The following is a 17,088-nucleotide window of genomic DNA, read 5'->3' as shown; positions in this document are numbered from 1 at the left end:
TGACACATACAATCCTCTCATACTACTCTCTCCTTTTCAGAACCATCTTCTGTCAAAAGGAAAGCCAAGGTCACTCTGTCTGGTAAAGGTAAAACGGCTTTGGATGAGAACACTTATTAATAACACTAACTGTTATTTAAGAGCTGGAGATCATTGCAGACAAACATATTTTCTTATTCAAATCTTATTATATATCACAAGAAACAAGCTCCGTGAGAAATATAGTAATGAACTTTGAGATTGAGTCGGTGTGCACATAAAGAAGTTTTTCATATCAAAATAATCGTTTTTATTATTAAAGGTGCTGTAGGTAAGATTTAAGAGAAGTTATTTGGTCATATGTTAGATATGCTATCTGTCAGATATAAGTGAGGGAAATGCTCACTGTTTTGTATATAAATGGTCTCTGTGTGAAACCGTTTAGATTTTAAACAGCTCCTTGCATTTTCTGACCACCTTTTTGGTTTGGGGAATCCATCTTGCCTGTCAATCACAGGTGTGTGAAATGCAACCCCACATAAGGAGGGAGGGACGTTTCTTTGGTTTAGTTTAAAACTCGTCCTCTACTGCTTTCTATCACTCTCAATCGTACCTACAGTAGCTTTAAGTAGCTTAGCTTGAACAATTTGCAAAAGGTGCATCATGATGAGGACTATATTTATATATGGATTTATAGCAGCAGGTATAAGAATAAATGACAAATTACCTATATGTATCCAACAAATCTTACTGAAAGATTTGTGATCTAAAAATAAAACATAATAAAAAAAAATTAAAAATATCAGGGGAAAATCGTTTTGTCTTAACATGTCATACTGTCTTCACATGTCGTACTGTCTTAACATGTCGTACTGTCTTAACATGTCATACTGTCTTCACATGTCAGACTGTCCTCACATGTCATACTGTCCTCACATGTCATACTGTCCTCACATGTTGTGCTGTCTTAACATGTCATACTGTCTTCAAATGTCGTACTGTCTTCACATGTCGTACTGTCTTAACATGTCATACTGTCTTCACATGTCATACTGTCTTATCATCTGCTTTCTTCTCAGATGGTGGATCGGAGGTCCACCCTATCCAGCCCCGAGTCAGCACTCCAGCGGCGGGGGGGAATGTCACTGTGACCCCCAGACCTGCCACTCAAAGTAAACACTTGGGCTACCCACCAATAGAGACATGTGTAGAAACCATTACTTCTGCTGACCGCCAACACCCTTAGTGGGTAGTTTAGAATCATGAGAGAATGGCAGTACCTTAGTTTAGCCCTGTCAATGATCAAGTAACAACCCTACTGTGATATATTTAGCAACAGTTCCAATGACTTTAGTGCTGGCTTGCTAGCTAGAGCAAGGTGGTAAAATGATATTTTCAATGAAGTAGTCGAGATCACAAGAGGAAATTATTCAGACACTCAATATGGAACTCACTACCTTAATAAGTTTCATCCGTGCCAAGTTTGACTAATCTAAAAACAGATTGGACAATGCTTGGCACAACAAAGATGTAAACTATGCTTGAAATCTATATAACTGTAAATCAAACTGCAAATGTACCCATTGCTGTACGGCTTACCCATTCCGTACAGCAATGATAGCAGCTACTGCAGATGCTACACAATTAAGTACTATGAATAAGTGCAATGTAGATAAAGTGCGTACAACAAGTGCGTACATTAAGTGCCAGAACGTGCAACATACAATGGTGGCCGGAAGGGGCTGGGTAGCTATGCAGAGTCGAGGTGAACTCTGAACAGGTGAGTTCTGAGTCTTTTGCGGAAGCTGGTGAGCGACTCTGAGATCCTGACATCGGCAGGGAGCTCGTTCCAAGTACTCACAATCGCTAGGCTTACCCATTCTTTGTGTACAGCAATGATAGCAGCTACCGCAGATGCTACATAATTAAGTACTATGAATACAATAAGTGCGTACTTTAAGTGGCAGGACGTACAACATACGATGGTGGCCGGAAGGACATCGGCAGGGAGCTCGTTCCACCACTGAGTTCCCAAAATAGAGAAAAGTTGTGACTTTGTTGATCGATCTTTGCTTGCTCTTAGCGATGGCGGTACCAGACGTCCAGCTGAGGTAGTTGAGCGGAGGGATCGAGCTGGGGTGTGTGGCTTTACCAATGCTTGGAGGTAGGCAGGGGCAGTTCCATCGACTGCCTTGTATGCCAGTACCATCATCTTAAATCTGATGCGAGCTACTACAGGGAGCCAGTGGAGGTCCCGGAAGAGGGGGGTCACATGGGAGATCTTCGGTAGGTTGTACAGGAGGCGCGTTGCTGCATTCTGGATGCGTTGCAAAGGTTCAATCGCAGAGGCAGGGAGTCCAGCCAGGAGCGAGTTGCAGTAGTCGAGATGGGAGATGACCAGTGATTGGACTAGAAGCTGAGCTGCTTCCCTTGTGAGGAAGGGCCGGATCCTGCGGATGTTGTAAAGTGCAAATCTGCAGGATCGGGCCACTGCAGTGATGATTGCGGTGCAGCATAACTGATTGTCCAGTACCACACCGAGGTTTCTGGCAGTTGGAGAAGGAGATACAGTGATGTTCTCAACAGTGACCAGTAAGTCCATGTGTGGGCAATATTTCCCTGGCATTAGGAGGAGCTCATTCTTGTTTAGGTTATATTATAGGTGTCATTAGAGGCCCAAGCACAGTGCAAGTTCTTTACCAAAAGAGAAACACCCAGTGTCTTTTTTTAGTATTAGCGCAGAACACTGACCCAGCCACGACTGCCAGCTTGCTATTATGACACGTTCAACAACGGTAGGCTTAAGATAACAATGTGCACTGATTGGCCGAATGATGGCCCTATAGCAGTGGTCTGAATATGCTAACTTTGAAGGAGAATATCTCCTGACCCCTTTGACCTACACTCATAAAACATTGTGTACATATGTGTCTCCTCTTGACTAACGTACTTGCCTTGAACCTATTACTTCTATCTTATAGATTTTCCTCCATTTTAAAAAAATAGTTTTAAACACCCCGTAATGATTAGGCTTTGTACTTGGATGAAATTCCTTTGTGATACACATCCCAACTTATATGTACCATTCAATGTGAAGGGAAGTCTGCACAATAAACACAAGGCCACCTGGAGGCAATATATATGCGTAAATATACAATGTGGCTTAAGTACATAATAGACAATCTGGGTGTGGCATCAAAGTGGGTGTGGCAACTGCTCAATTAAGAGTCGATTGACCAAACAACATGGGTGCCAGAGCACAAAATGGTCCAATCAAATTCAAGGAGCCAAAAGTAGGTGTTCATTTAATCGGAACATCGTCAAATGTGGTTGACTTAAAGGCATGTGGATCAGGATTCATTGGTCCAAAATTTATCCAGACTTGAAAATAAGAGCGTTTTACGATCTTTTGAAATCAATAACTTGGTACAGGATTATCTCCTTACCCCTTTGACCTACAATCATGAACCTTAGTGCTCATTTGTGTCTCTTCACGTTGAACAAACGTTTCTCGGGAACACAACCCCTAACAACATGGCCGCTGAACACCCAAATTAGTCCAAACACCTTCAGGGGCGTAAAGGCAGGGTTAATTTAGGGCAATAATCACCATCCTGCACTCAAAAAGAGGGGTCAAGTTTAAGCAGGCTGAAATTCTTCCATCTTGAACCATAGGGGGCTACAGTGAATGATTGAAAACTTTGAACAGGCATAACTACTGACCTCTTTGATCTACGGACATGACACTCTGGTACGCTTCATACTGAACCAAAGCAAAGGCTATTCCATCGTTATCAACCTTAGAACAACTAAGAAAGTCGCAATGGTCTGTCTCAGGCTTTCCCTCTGATAACTGCTGCTTGCAGTTTTCATTTGATATTATGTGAGTACTTCTAATACTTATATGAGAATCTGCACTGGAAATTAAATAAAACTAAATCTAAAACAAAGTATATATATAATGTGTATATATATATATATAGTTAGAAATGAATGAATTAACATTTGTTAACACATTTTCTTTCCCCCCTGTACAGCCAACACAAAATCAAAAGCCGCCATAGAGAGGCCAAGTAAGTATCTTTTAGAACATGTGTTCACTATCATTTTTTGTTTTGTCATCTCATCATAGTAAACCGATATTTTAAGAATCCCACAAGATATTATAAGCAGGATAGGAAGCAAACGTAGCTGTCTCCGAGGCCAGGGAGCAGGGATAAATGGACTTGCCTAGTGAAAAACTCTCACATTCCCCTTTTCTCCTGCTTGTGTTTCACTACCATATCTAGAAGAGCATGGCTAGACTCCCTGTTCACTGATCACTCTGGTTATCCTCCACTTCCTCTACCTATTTATTTGATCATTCATTTTTCGTAATTTAAGGAAGAAAATGCATATGCACAAATAAAAGTATCACTTTGATACTGACTGGCCTGAATGGGCTTTTTAAAGCAAAAAAGCAATTTACACATAATTCAACAAAGTGCACATTGCTTCGAGCCAGCTGGTTATATTTCAAGCAAGGCAACAAAATATGCTTTTGGTTTGTCGCCAACAACTACAAATGCCGGACAATGGAAAAGAAACAGCACATTGAAGTGGTTACCGCCCTCGCTGTTCCTGATTCAATCAAAATGATGCCACCAAGATTTCAGTTGATCAAGCTAATCACTATTGGAAAAACTATTGCAATGACCAGAGATGGTGCTGTCATAACCTTAGTTTTTAATTGACTGCTAGCCCTTAATGTTTAATCACAATCTTCTTTATTGGAAAAAATAAATGTAACTCTTACTGTTATTGCCTTTCTATTATTATATTCTGTCACCTCAGAGCTTTGTCCTCATGCCATTGTTTTATGTTTATTTTAAATCGCTAAACAGTTACATATGTGAATGTTAATACTCATTTATACAAAAACTTTCCCAGAAAAATCCAAAGATATACTGTTGGCCAAGTCAGCTCAGACCTCCAAAGCCAGTGAGTAAATAAATGACTTGACCTTATTCTAATAGGCAGCTATTTGTAGGTTTTACGACAACAAAAAATTCTCAATTGGGACCCACAGGCTTAGATTTTGTATTTGTATTTATTATCTGAGTTTTTACTTGTTTTTATTTCATCTTGTAGAAAAAGGAAAGAACTCTGAAAAAGTTGATGCTAACGGTAAGGAATAATACTGTTCGCTCTGTTTATCTCTTAAATGTTAATTTTCTCTTATGGCAACCATTCCACAAATATGCTTTAGCAGTACACATTCACCACTCTGTCCTTGTTCAAGTGTTCCCGGTAGTTCATGTGATCACGGCTCACCAATGCCCTCTAGTGTGCACCATGGAGCATCACGGGCCTCTATGGACTCCTCACAAATAAAATGTTAAATATTCAATATACAATGTCAAACAAATTACACAATACACATTTATATATAAATATATTTATAATTGGATTAGATAATATTTATCTCCCTCCATTCCTTTAAGAGAAAATGCAAATTCTAAATCATGAAGTGCCATAGGTGGCTAATGGGGCGGCAGAAGCTCAGGAGATCGAGTGGGTTGGTTGGTAACCGCAAGGTTGCTAGTTCAATCCCCGGCTCCTCTTAGCTGAGTGTCAAGGTGTCCCTGAGCAAGGCACCTAACCCTAACTGCTCCCGACGAGTTGGCTGTCGCCTTTGCATGGCTGACTCCGCCGTGAATGTGTGTATGAATGGGTGATTGTGAAGCAATATTGTAAAGTGCTTTGGGTGGCCACTGGTAACAGAAAAAGCGCTATATAAATGCAGTCCATTTACCATAATCCTTGTGTAAACTTTGCTTTCCTTTCATGTATTTATCCTGAAGAAACGCTTGGCAATACTCACACATTACCTTTCTCCTCCTCTATTCAAGGCAAACTGAAGCCTGAACCCAAAACGGAAGACAACACAACAGACAAGAAGAAAACAGGTGAAATGGTTTAACTGGGAGCATGGCTGTCTTATCACTTGCAGATGGTTTGCTGGTTTCTAAGGCACCAAAGTTATAATAAAAATAATTTGATAATGGTGTGTACTGATTGCTCTGCTAATCAAGCAACATAATCCTACACTCTTTATGATTTATATGAATGTATTGTTTGTACCTATTCCCTTCTCTAATGATCCCATACTGTCGTTGAAGGTCAAAGATACTTCCAGTGCATCTACGTGCCAGGAAAAGGAGCCCAGTACCCTCTGCGCCCTGGAATGAGCCCAGCCATGAACCCGGCCATGATGTCCCCGGCCATCAGGTCCATGCTGGAGCAGCAGAGGGCCGCAAGGGCTGCAGGTCAATAGGTCAACGGGGGACCTTTTCATTTCTTGGGTCATTTCATCCGATGGATAACCCTACTTTGAAATACTTGAGGAGTCCTGCGGAGAGGAGCAAGGGACTGAGTCGAAGTGAGCTGTAGAGTTCAACACAACCCACTGGTCAAGCCCTTGGGAGATTCATTGCTCTCCTGCTCCTGCTTAGCATGTGTATGTTTTTAGTGTTTGTTCACTGTATTTTGTCAATAGTTCAAACTACGTCAGTAGTTCAAAAGACGTGTTGGGAGCCATCTTTACCTTCGAAGGCCATCATGTATGAAATCAGGGTAATATAGGTTGATATCAATGTTTACACACAGTACATACTGTACATACAGTTTACCTGAGTACACTATGTACACTATGTTTAATTATAGCTGGGATTGCTTTGGCAATACTTAAACAACAACAGCAATTGGAGCTTAAACAAGTGTCTTTCTGCCCATACATTTTTTTATCGTATAATGTCTTATAATTCTAAAAAGCAATAATTCATTAATATTAAAAGGGTTTACAAGACTCCACTATAAATACTATTGATTACTGTAAAAGGGGAACGTATATTTCTTGTGACACATTGCAAATGAAGTGATAACTACTACTTACTTCTTGGTTACAATGTTCATGTCTTTTCAGGGCATATCATTGCAGTAAGCTGTTCTGTCTTCTTCCGTCTTGGCTGCTTTGGTGGCAAACATTAGAAAAGCATTATAGTAAGATGAAAATGCAAACAAGGATGTATTGAATTCCAGGAGAACCCACTGTTGAACCCCTCTCTCCCACTCTCTGAAGTTGTGTGAATGTGTGTGTGTGGGTTAACACCAATGTGCTCTCTCACATTTAACGTCTTGGCCCTATAGCATATATATATATATATATATATATATATATATATATATACAGGGTGCGATTTGTGAAAAAACCAGAGGGGGGGATAATTTTGAGAAACATTTTAAAATGTTTCAAAATGAAGACGGACCCTGTGTATTTTGGTTGTTAATTATTACGATGTAATGGTGAAAATACTTTGGGTGGGGGGAATAATTTTTATCCCCACCGAGGATAAAAATAATTCAGCAGAGGGTAGGACGTGTAAACCAGAGGGGGGGATAATCCCCACCATCCCCACCGGCAAATCGCACCCTGTATATATATATATATATATATATATATATATATATATAACGTCTACATTGTTCAATGAATTTCGACAAAGAATGCAGTCTACCAAAGGTTCTCTATTCACTATCTCTACTATTCCAAATTAAAAATATAAAAATATATATATATATAGTCAGTAAAAAAAGAGCAAATGCACTATTCAATTTTTTTTTACCTTAAATTTAACATTACACTTAATTATTATGTAAAACCTGCATTTTTTTTCTTACTGCTTACGGAGATATCAATAACTGAAAATGCTTTGGGGGGGGGGGGTCAAGTTAGCATGTTTGTGTTTAACAGAGAGAGGGGGCTGCTGTGTAGAAGGCAACAGACACATTGGGACCAGAATGTACTGGACTGAACCTGGTCCTGTGCTGTGTGAGGGCGTCTGTACATTAGGATGTGACTGAACCTGGTCCTGTTGGGGGCATCTGTACATTAGGATGTGACTGAACTGTTGGGTGAGGGCGTCTGTACATTAGGATGTGGAAGGCTGTGATCTGAGGTGTTCTCTGATCTGTGGTTGTCTGCCCCCTTTCTTATCAACGGCATCGCACTAGCATGAGGCTGCCCAGTAGCACAGAGAACAATGTGTTCTCTGACTGTTAGGCTGACAGTATGCAAGTTTGACTGCTTAATGTCTGGGTCATTAAACACACGCGTGCTGTGCACTAAGAGGAAGCTTAGGTCACTAAAACGTGACAGATTTATGTTCTGAATGTCATAAATTGTAAATTTTTCTCTATATATAATTTACTAAATTTTACTTATTGATTTGTACATTATTATTTTCTTATTGCTTAAACCCTGAAGCTGTCTGCAGGGTTGTGGCTAGATGTTTTGCACCCAGTGTGTCAACTCAAATCGATCTGGGAACCTTAAATGAAACATGAAGGTCTTAAAGAAAGAAACCACAAGACACACCTTGAAGAAGTACTGCTGCTGCTTGTTCTCAGTAGATGAGTGAGGACCACAGCTGTCCAGGGTCCCATTGTTTGAAGATCATGTTTTTTTAGGGTTAATAACTGCATTTGGGGTACTACTATTAGGGATGGGCATTTTAAGAAATGTCCCTGATCAATCATCGATAAAATGAACTATCAATTATCGATTTAATCGTTATTTCTCTATAGGCTATATCAAAAATTCAGGTTGGTAGAAAATACAAAATACAGCATGTTTTTCTCAGTGAAATCCTGATTCCAACAAGTATTTATAGGCCAACAATAATGCAACACAGTCAACGTGTAGACCTACAACTGTTTTAAAAGTTTTTATTATTCACTTACACTGTCCATTTCTGCAAAACCAATTTCAGCGCGTTCGAAAAACATTCTGTTTTGTATCATGTCGCTTTAAGGCCCCCCTGCCGAGTAGGCCAGTCTGCTGTGATTGGTCGAACGCTTTGTGCGTGCGGGACGTCTGCACTTTAGCGCCCACTGCACAATCTGTGACAGTCACGTCACACTATTACGGAAGTAAAGTTTGAGCGGAAACGAGCAGTTTCACACTTATTGAATGGCGTTCTCGATGGGGGCAAATACTCCCCCTGGTTCGGACTTAGATTTCTCTAGCTTAGTAGACGTAAAACATGTAAACATACCTAATATAACAGTCTAAAGCAAAGGGAAAAGGCGAAAAAGCATGATATCACCCTTTTAATGGGGGACCGGGGTGGAGATGCAGCTGAGGTCAAGTCCACAGGTTTCTTACCAGCGGAAAAGTAAATAAGGAGACACCCCATTTGTGTCTCGTTTATACCACACCTAATAACAATGATCACATGAGTTACTGTCATCTGTAAGGTTATTGGTGTTTTATTAACCTCATCAGCTGAATAAAATGAAAAAAATATAAAATGGTGCTTTGAGCATAAGTCTATATTTTTTGTGTTGTCAAGGGAACATCTGGGGGATCGCTGAAATTGACTGTTGATGTAAATGTTGGATTGAAGCGCATTGATTTGGAACTGTTAAAAGACACAGATTTTCCCGTTATGGAAAATAATGCACCCTTGGAACGTTATTGGCCAATCAGGAGCAAGTATTCAACAACACTGAAGTATAATTACATCATATACTCACAATGGTGCCTATGACAGCACTATCACAAGAAATACTGTTGTAGGAAAATATCCTATTATTTAGCGACACTTCAATAACATGTGTTATTTAATGTAAGTGTATCATTTATTGTTGTGTGTGCTCAGTACTATCTTAAATATCAGATGCCATGACATGTTTCTAGTGCTGAAAACACCCCACCCATCAGTCCAGCATAGAGCAGGAACCAATGGGGTTTCATGATGGGTTATGGATTTAGGAGTCGATGATACGGGAACTGAACTTTTTGTGGAAGCGTGGAATACACAAATTATGTCTCATGGTTCATTGATCATTTCTTTTCCATAGATTATGTATTTGCATGACATGTAAAGCATGAGTTTATAATTTAAGAACACACCAAGCCATCCTTCTCTATTGTTACTTTCAGATCAAACAGCTAATAAGTGTATGTATGACAAAATGTCCTTTATCACCACAACTTTTTAAGAGTGGTACATAACTTTTTTTTTTTGCCGACTACAAATTTCAAATGTAAAATATGTTTTAATTTGTATATTCTGAAGAAGTTGGCTTATTCTTTGCATTTAATTGCTTTTTAAAAACAAATGTGTATGTTAGGGTTAGGATTATCATGGATTATCAGAGAAGATAATGTTATGATGTTACTGGAGATTTCATTCTAGATCACATTTCTTCTTTCTTTCTGCTAAAAAAGATCTTTGGGAAAGAAATGCAATTTCTTTGATAAGCAAATGTTTCAAAGATATTTTAAACTAAAAGCTGTTGACCATTAAAGTAATTTTCTGCTTTGAAAAATCGACATAAAGACACTCAGATTGTAGCCTGTGTGTAGCAAGTCAAATAAAGAAATAAAACTCTTTCTTCTTTGGGTGCTCGTTGGATAACCATAATCAAATAACGTGAAGCATACAGTGGTAGGCATAAGTTTAGGCACCCATGCTAAAGTTGACTAAAAAGAGGAATAAAAAATCATCTTTTAGAAATTGATCTTAATGCCTTAATTAAACAAATGAGGAAAAATCCAACCTTTAAGGACACCGATTTGCTTTGTAAATGAATAATGCATCGTAAATAAATAAATGTTCTCCATTAAATTACAGGTTGCATAAGTTCAGACACCCCTATGTTAAATTCCAATAGAGGCAGGCAGATTTTAATTTATAAAATACAGTTATTTCATGGATCCAGGATACTATGTATCCTGATTAAGTTCCCTTAGCCTTGGAATTAAAATAGCCCCACATCATCACATACCCTTCACCATACCTAGAGATTGGCATGGTTTTATTTCAGTTAGCCTATTAGCTGATTTGATATGCATTGAGAAATCATTAGGCTTACTAACAGCTCTTAGGCTAACTGAAAATAACCATCGTCAACTTTAGCATGGGTGCCTAATCTTATGCCTACCACTGTAGATGTGATGAAGATCTTCCAGCTACCAATCAATATGTGTGGGAGAATAGCATAGACGCATGATGCAGATTACCCTCAAACAATCAGTGGCCATATTTATTGAGCTTGTTCAATAAATGCCACTATTGGGGAACCCTGTTTTCTTTTTTGCTATACATGTACAATAAAAAAGTGATATGAAAAAGGACTAAATGCATTTCTGATGCTATGATATGAACAACAATGCTCCGATCACATATTTCTATGGAATGACAAAAAGTAATATTTGCTGCAGTTAATATGTTTCTATAAAGTTAAAATGATTGGCTGTAATGCAGACCTGAGTCAGAACATACACGAAGAGTCCTAGTGAACACTGCAATACACGGATACAAGCATATCAAGATCACGTGTGTTGTTCACTCACTAGATACTCACAAACAGACACATGCACGGGTGTGCACGCCTGCACACACACACAACTACACTCACACATACACACATTTCATTTGGTTTGATACACATAGGCACAATATCATGTTTTCACTTGTTTTATATATTCATTGCTAACAGCTTTTTTTATTCATCTCAAAACTTGAAAAAAAATATATATATATACAGTGGGGCAAAAAAGTATTTAGTCAGCCACCAATTGTGCAAGTTCTCCCACTTAAAAAGATGAGAGAGGCCTGTAATTTTCATCATAGGTATACCTCAGCTATGAGAGACAAAATGAAAAAAAAAAAAAATCTAGAAAATCACATTGTCTGATTTTTAAAGAATTTATTTGCAAATTTTGGTGGAAAATAAGTATTTGGTCAATAACAAAAGGTCATCTCAATACTTTGTTCTTTAAGTCTTTACAAGGTTTTCACACACTGCTGCTGGTATTTTGGCCCATTCCTCCATGCAGATCTCCTCTAGAGCAGTGATGTTTTTGGGCCTTCGCTGGGCAACACAGACTTTCAACTCCCTCCAAAGATTTTCTATGGGGTTGAGATCTGGAGACTGGCTAGGCCACTCCAGGACCTTGAAATGCTTCTTACGAAGCCACTCCTTCGTTGCCCGGGCGGTGTGTTTGGGGTCATCGTCATGCTGAAAGACCCAGCCACGTTTCATCTTCAGTGCCCTTGCTGATGGAAGGAGGTTTTGACTCAAAATCTCACGATACATGGCCCCATTCATTCTTTCCGTCACACGGATCAGACGTCCTGGTCCCTTGGCAGAAAAACAGCCCCAAAGCATGATGTTTCCACCCCCATGCTTCACTGTAGGTATGGTGTTCTTTGGATGCAACTCAGCATTCTTTCTCCTCCAAACACGACGAGTTGAGTTTTTACCAAAAAGTTCTATTTCGGTTTCATCTGACTATATGACATTCTCCCAATCCTGTTCTGGATCATCCAAATGCTCGTCTAGCAAACTTCAAACGGGCCCGGACATGCACTGGCTTTAGCAGGGGGACACGTCTGGCACTGCAGGATTTGAGTCCCTGGCGGCTTAGTGTGTTATTGATGGTAGCCTTTGTTACTTTGGTCCCAGCTCTCTGGAGGTCATTCACTAGGTCCCTCGTGTGGTTCTGGGATTTTTGTTCACCGTTCTTGTGATCATTTTGACCCCACAGGGTGAGATCTTGCGTGGAGCCCCAGATCGAGGGAGATTATCAGTGGTCTTGTATGTATTCCATTTCCTAATAATTGCTCCCACAGTTGATTTCTTCACACCAAGCTGCTTACCTATTGCAGATTCAGACTTCCCAGCCTGGTGCAGGTCTACAATTGTGTTGTTTCTGGTGTCCTTTGACAGCTCTTTGGTCTTGGCCATAGTGGAGTTTGGAGTGTGACTGTTTGAGGTTGTGGACAGGTGTCTTTTATACTGATAAGGAGTACAAACAGGTGCCATTAATACAGGAAACGAGTGGAGGACAGAGGAGCCTCTTAAAGAAGAAGTTACAGGTCTGTGACAGCCAGAAATCTTGCTGGTTTGTAGATGACCAAATACTTATTTTCCACCATAATTTGCAAATAAATTCTTAAAAAATCAGACAATGTGATTTTCTGGATTTTTTTTTTCATTTTGTCTCTCATAGCTGAGGTTTACCTATGATGAAAATGACAGGCCTCTCTCGTCTTTTTAAGTGGGAGAACTTGCACAATTGGTGGCTGACTAAATACTTTTTTGCCCCACTGTATTTTGGTATGTGTGCGTGGCGTTTCTGTGTGTGTGTGTGTGTGTGTGTGTGTGTGTGTGTGTGTGTGTGTGTGTGGGTGTGTGTGTGTGTGTGTGTGTGTGTGTGTGTGTGTTTTAATGTGTGATGACAGAAACCAGGAACCAAACAGAGCAGCTGAGTTCCAGCTTCTTGAACACTGGTACATCTCCTGGGCTAGAGAACAGAAATAAAACACCTTGTGACCCTTTATGGGATAATCTGGTCCAGGTCTGCAGGCCCAAAGAAAATCCACAAACCTCTTACTGATTCTATATCCTTCCTAGTGCTGAAGACTATGAGAGAGAGATTATGAGAATACACATAAGGGCATTTCAAATGTCTCCTCCATCATGCCCCCAAACATGGCAAAAGTTCACGGTTGTATTACCCACAAAAGCACAGTTGTAATAAAATTGCAACTTTCAACAAAGAAATGCATGTGTTCATATTTGTATAATACTGAGCTTAACAAGGAAACTGATTAACCTTTCAGTCAACTTCACTAATGGAGACTTTTCAATGGGATGTATTGTACATCTGCATGGCAAATCTCATTTCCCATTCCTTTTTCTAGTTAATATAAACATCTTATCCAAAACTCTGGAAATAACTTTAGTACCTGCACTTTAGAGGCTTATGGTATTTACTAGGCAAGAGGATGATTACTAATTACTGATATTTCAGTCAAATTAAGTGATAAAAAAGCAAAACAATTAAAGTTAGGAGATCCAGCCTAAACAAACCCAATTTCAGAGTAAAGTAATAGTTGTATAGGTTTTAACTTCACAAAGTGTTAGTGTGAGGGATTTATTAGAACCAGGAAAATGTCAAACAATTGCAAATTGCAATGACAAAAACACTTGCAGACATGAAGAACATGATGTCATTCATTGCTCTCATTGGTAAGTTGCTAACAATTCTGTCATACCCAAATACCTTTCTTCTGGAGGAAAACATTGTGTTGCTGATCTGTTCTTGTGGCACAGAATTCAAGAATCAGACTTGGACAGTGAAAATGAAGGACCCAGTCCTCCTACGCCATTCCACTCCTTCCAGTAAGGCGCTGGCAAGCATATGTTGATGCAGAGTAGATTGTGGATTCTATGGATCCCGTTTCCCAGTCCACTCTCTGCTAAACAGGGTCTGACAGCGGGAACCAAAATGTTTTCACTAGCCCTGGGTAGGGCTGAACTTTGAGCAACACGATCTCACAAAATGTCCCTTCTGCCTTATGCAGACTGTGACCTTGGCAGCCTGTTTTTGTCAATCTTTCAACCTCTGAAACTAGACATTAACTTTGTGTCCATCCTTCCTCCAAGAGCACAGGGCCCTTGACCGTATAGCAGCCATCTTTCTCCAGCTTTCTGTGTGAGGCCATATGTGTGTCCAATGTTGGTGAATACAGTTCGTAAATATAAATCCAACTCCAACTCTCTATTGGTATTATGCGAAATACCAAGCATTAAAAGGGAAATAATCTATCTTTGAAAATACTATACGCTGTGTCTTGCCTGACTACATTGACTTTGCTAGCTAGCGAAACTTAGTCACAATGAAACTAGAAACCCTCATGGACACCTGTGAAACACTTATTATATACACGTTTTCAGCAATCCTACTTGAAACAGAGAATCATAACATTCTGATGTCAACTCAAACTCAATATACCACTCAATAAAAATAATAATTAAGTAAACACTAAGATTATAAGCATTTGAAAGTGTGTTCATATTTGCATTAAAATATAACACATATGTTCAGACCAATACCAAATCGATTGAGTGTAGAAATATTTAAGCTAAGCGTCCCAAAAATTATGAACTACATTTTCTGGGACTTTAGAAAGGAAATGTTTCTAGATTGTGAATCCTGTGAAGTTTGCACTTCAAAAACAAAAAGGCAAAAGGAAGAGCAACTCTGTTGATAAACTTGAGAGAATGAAGTGATATCCTCTGTTTCAGGAACAATCCCCCCACACAGAATAGCAAACCCAAAGTCTGCCTTGCTAGTTTTCAGATTCTTTTGTCTCCAGATCCAAACCAAAAGCCATCCAGAGCTTGGCTGCGAAGCACAAACCTGGCTTGGGCTTCATCAGTGCTGCTTAATACCTACATAAGAATTATTAATTTTAAAGGGGACATATTATGAAAACAACACTTTTCCTGGGATTTGGGGTGTTGTTTTGGGTCTCTGGTGCTCCCACACGCATACAAACTTGGAAAAAAGTCTGTACATGATTTTTTGAGTGAGATATGCATTTCTGAAAGTACCCAGCTACAGTTACCAAACGAGCGAGTCAGCGCCCTCTTTCGGCGCCCCCTCCTACGTAGGAAGGGGGCACATTTGAACATTACCTCCCACTTCCCCACTCCCCTCCAATCAAAGATTTTGTGGACCAGCGGACGAGCAGCTCTGGCGGGGGGAACTCGGCGGCAGCCCGGCAGCTCAGTTCCGGGAGTACAATCCCTTTCTCTGCCGGACTGCCGAGCTCCCCCTGCCAGAACCCCCGGACTGTTGGGCGGCAGTCCGGAGGAGGAGACATGGAGGAGAAAGGGATTGTACTGCTGGAGCTGAGCTGCCGGACTGCAGCCGAGCTACCCCCGCCGGAATGCCGCCGAAGCTTCGGCGGCATTCCGGCCGCTGTCAAAGCCGTCCACTACGAGTCTTTGCTGCCGCAGAAGCTTCGGCGGCAGTCCGGCAGCTCCGGCGGTGTACTCCGGGAGCTGAAGGGCCGCCGAACTGGCAGGTCCGGCGGGGGGGGCTCGGCGGCAGTCCGGCAGCTCAGCTCCCGGAACACATCCCTTTCTCCTCCATTTCACAGTTCATGGACTTCAGAGAGTCAAGGCCAAAGTTCCTTTCCCCTAATTATTTTCAACCATGGCCGAGATATCCCCCACTACGAGTCTTTACTTGTTGTGGAAGTACCAGAGACATTAGACGCAGTCTTTATGATTCATAATATCATCCGTGGCACACATAGCTTTTGGCCGTGATATTATAGATAATATTAAATAAATACCCATATATAATATCATTATTATATTATATTATATTATATTATATTATATTATATTGTATTATATAGAGCTCCAGGAGTCTGCAAATGGCAACAATCCCTTCTCCATGCTGTGGTTCAGTCTGACAGCTCATTGGTCAATTGGCTGCAGCTCATTTGCATTAAAGCTACAGACACCAGAAACAGCGCATTCTGAAGGGACTGAAACAGAGGGAAATAGCGGTAGGCGAGATTTTTTTCCTAAAAGCTATTTCCAACAAACAGCTTCAAAAACATGTTTTCTGGAACTCAAATACTATGTGTACTTGTTGGGAAAACACCATAATATGTCTCCTTTAACGATGAACCCATTTATTGTAGCCAACATTGTGGTTATATTTACTGAACATGTATTTGATGTGTGTGCAATACCTTAAATTATAAATACTGAGGATTAGTTCCCGATTTCATATTGATTGGAATTGGCACTTGACAATAGCAAGAAGAGCGCCAGTCTTCGCAAAATTTGAATGAAAAGGGAGAAAAACTTGCATGGTGCTTTCAGTGTGACCACGACACGTCCGGGCCTCCGTTCAGACTCCATGCTCTCTTAAAGGCTCCCAGTAGCTCTTCATTCACTCCATGTTGAAAGGATCCCAGTAGCTCTCCATTCAGACTCCATGTTGAAAGGCTCCCAGTAGCTCTCCATTTACTTTCCATGTCCTTTGAAAGGGTCCCAGTATGGCCCAGTATGGGTAAGTGTCTGTGTTCCAGAGCATGTGTGAGCATGCATCCATTTTGCTCAACAGCTCTGCTTCAGCTAAAACATTTAGAACTTGTCTGTGTGTTTTGTGTGTATGAGAAGGTGTGTTGTGCAATTGAGTGTGTGGTGAATGTGTCCTGGTGTATGGCTCCAAGTGTATGTGATAGG

The 17,088-nt window shown here is 40.3% G+C and overlaps 1 protein-coding gene across 1 annotated transcript in view; it reads left to right on the top strand.

Moving 5' to 3' along the window:
• The window catches only part of trdn (triadin), a 34,320-nt gene extending 27,087 nt beyond the window's left edge, over positions 1-7,233 (top strand). The window contains exons 21-27 of the mRNA XM_079753239.1: positions 41-88; positions 1,059-1,151; positions 4,017-4,052; positions 4,909-4,959; positions 5,110-5,145; positions 5,871-5,927; positions 6,141-7,233. Coding sequence (XP_079609365.1) covers positions 41-88; positions 1,059-1,151; positions 4,017-4,052; positions 4,909-4,959; positions 5,110-5,145; positions 5,871-5,927; positions 6,141-6,295 — 476 coding nt within the window. The 3' untranslated portion in view covers positions 6,296-7,233. The remainder of the gene's footprint in view (positions 1-40; positions 89-1,058; positions 1,152-4,016; positions 4,053-4,908; positions 4,960-5,109; positions 5,146-5,870; positions 5,928-6,140) is intronic.
• The last annotated feature ends 9,855 nt before the right edge of the window (positions 7,234-17,088 follow it).

This window comes from Pollachius pollachius, assembly GCF_949987615.1.
Source record: "Pollachius pollachius genome assembly, chromosome: 16".
NCBI lineage: Eukaryota > Metazoa > Chordata > Actinopteri > Gadiformes > Gadidae > Pollachius > Pollachius pollachius.
This window is presented reverse-complemented; position numbering and strand designations above follow the sequence as displayed.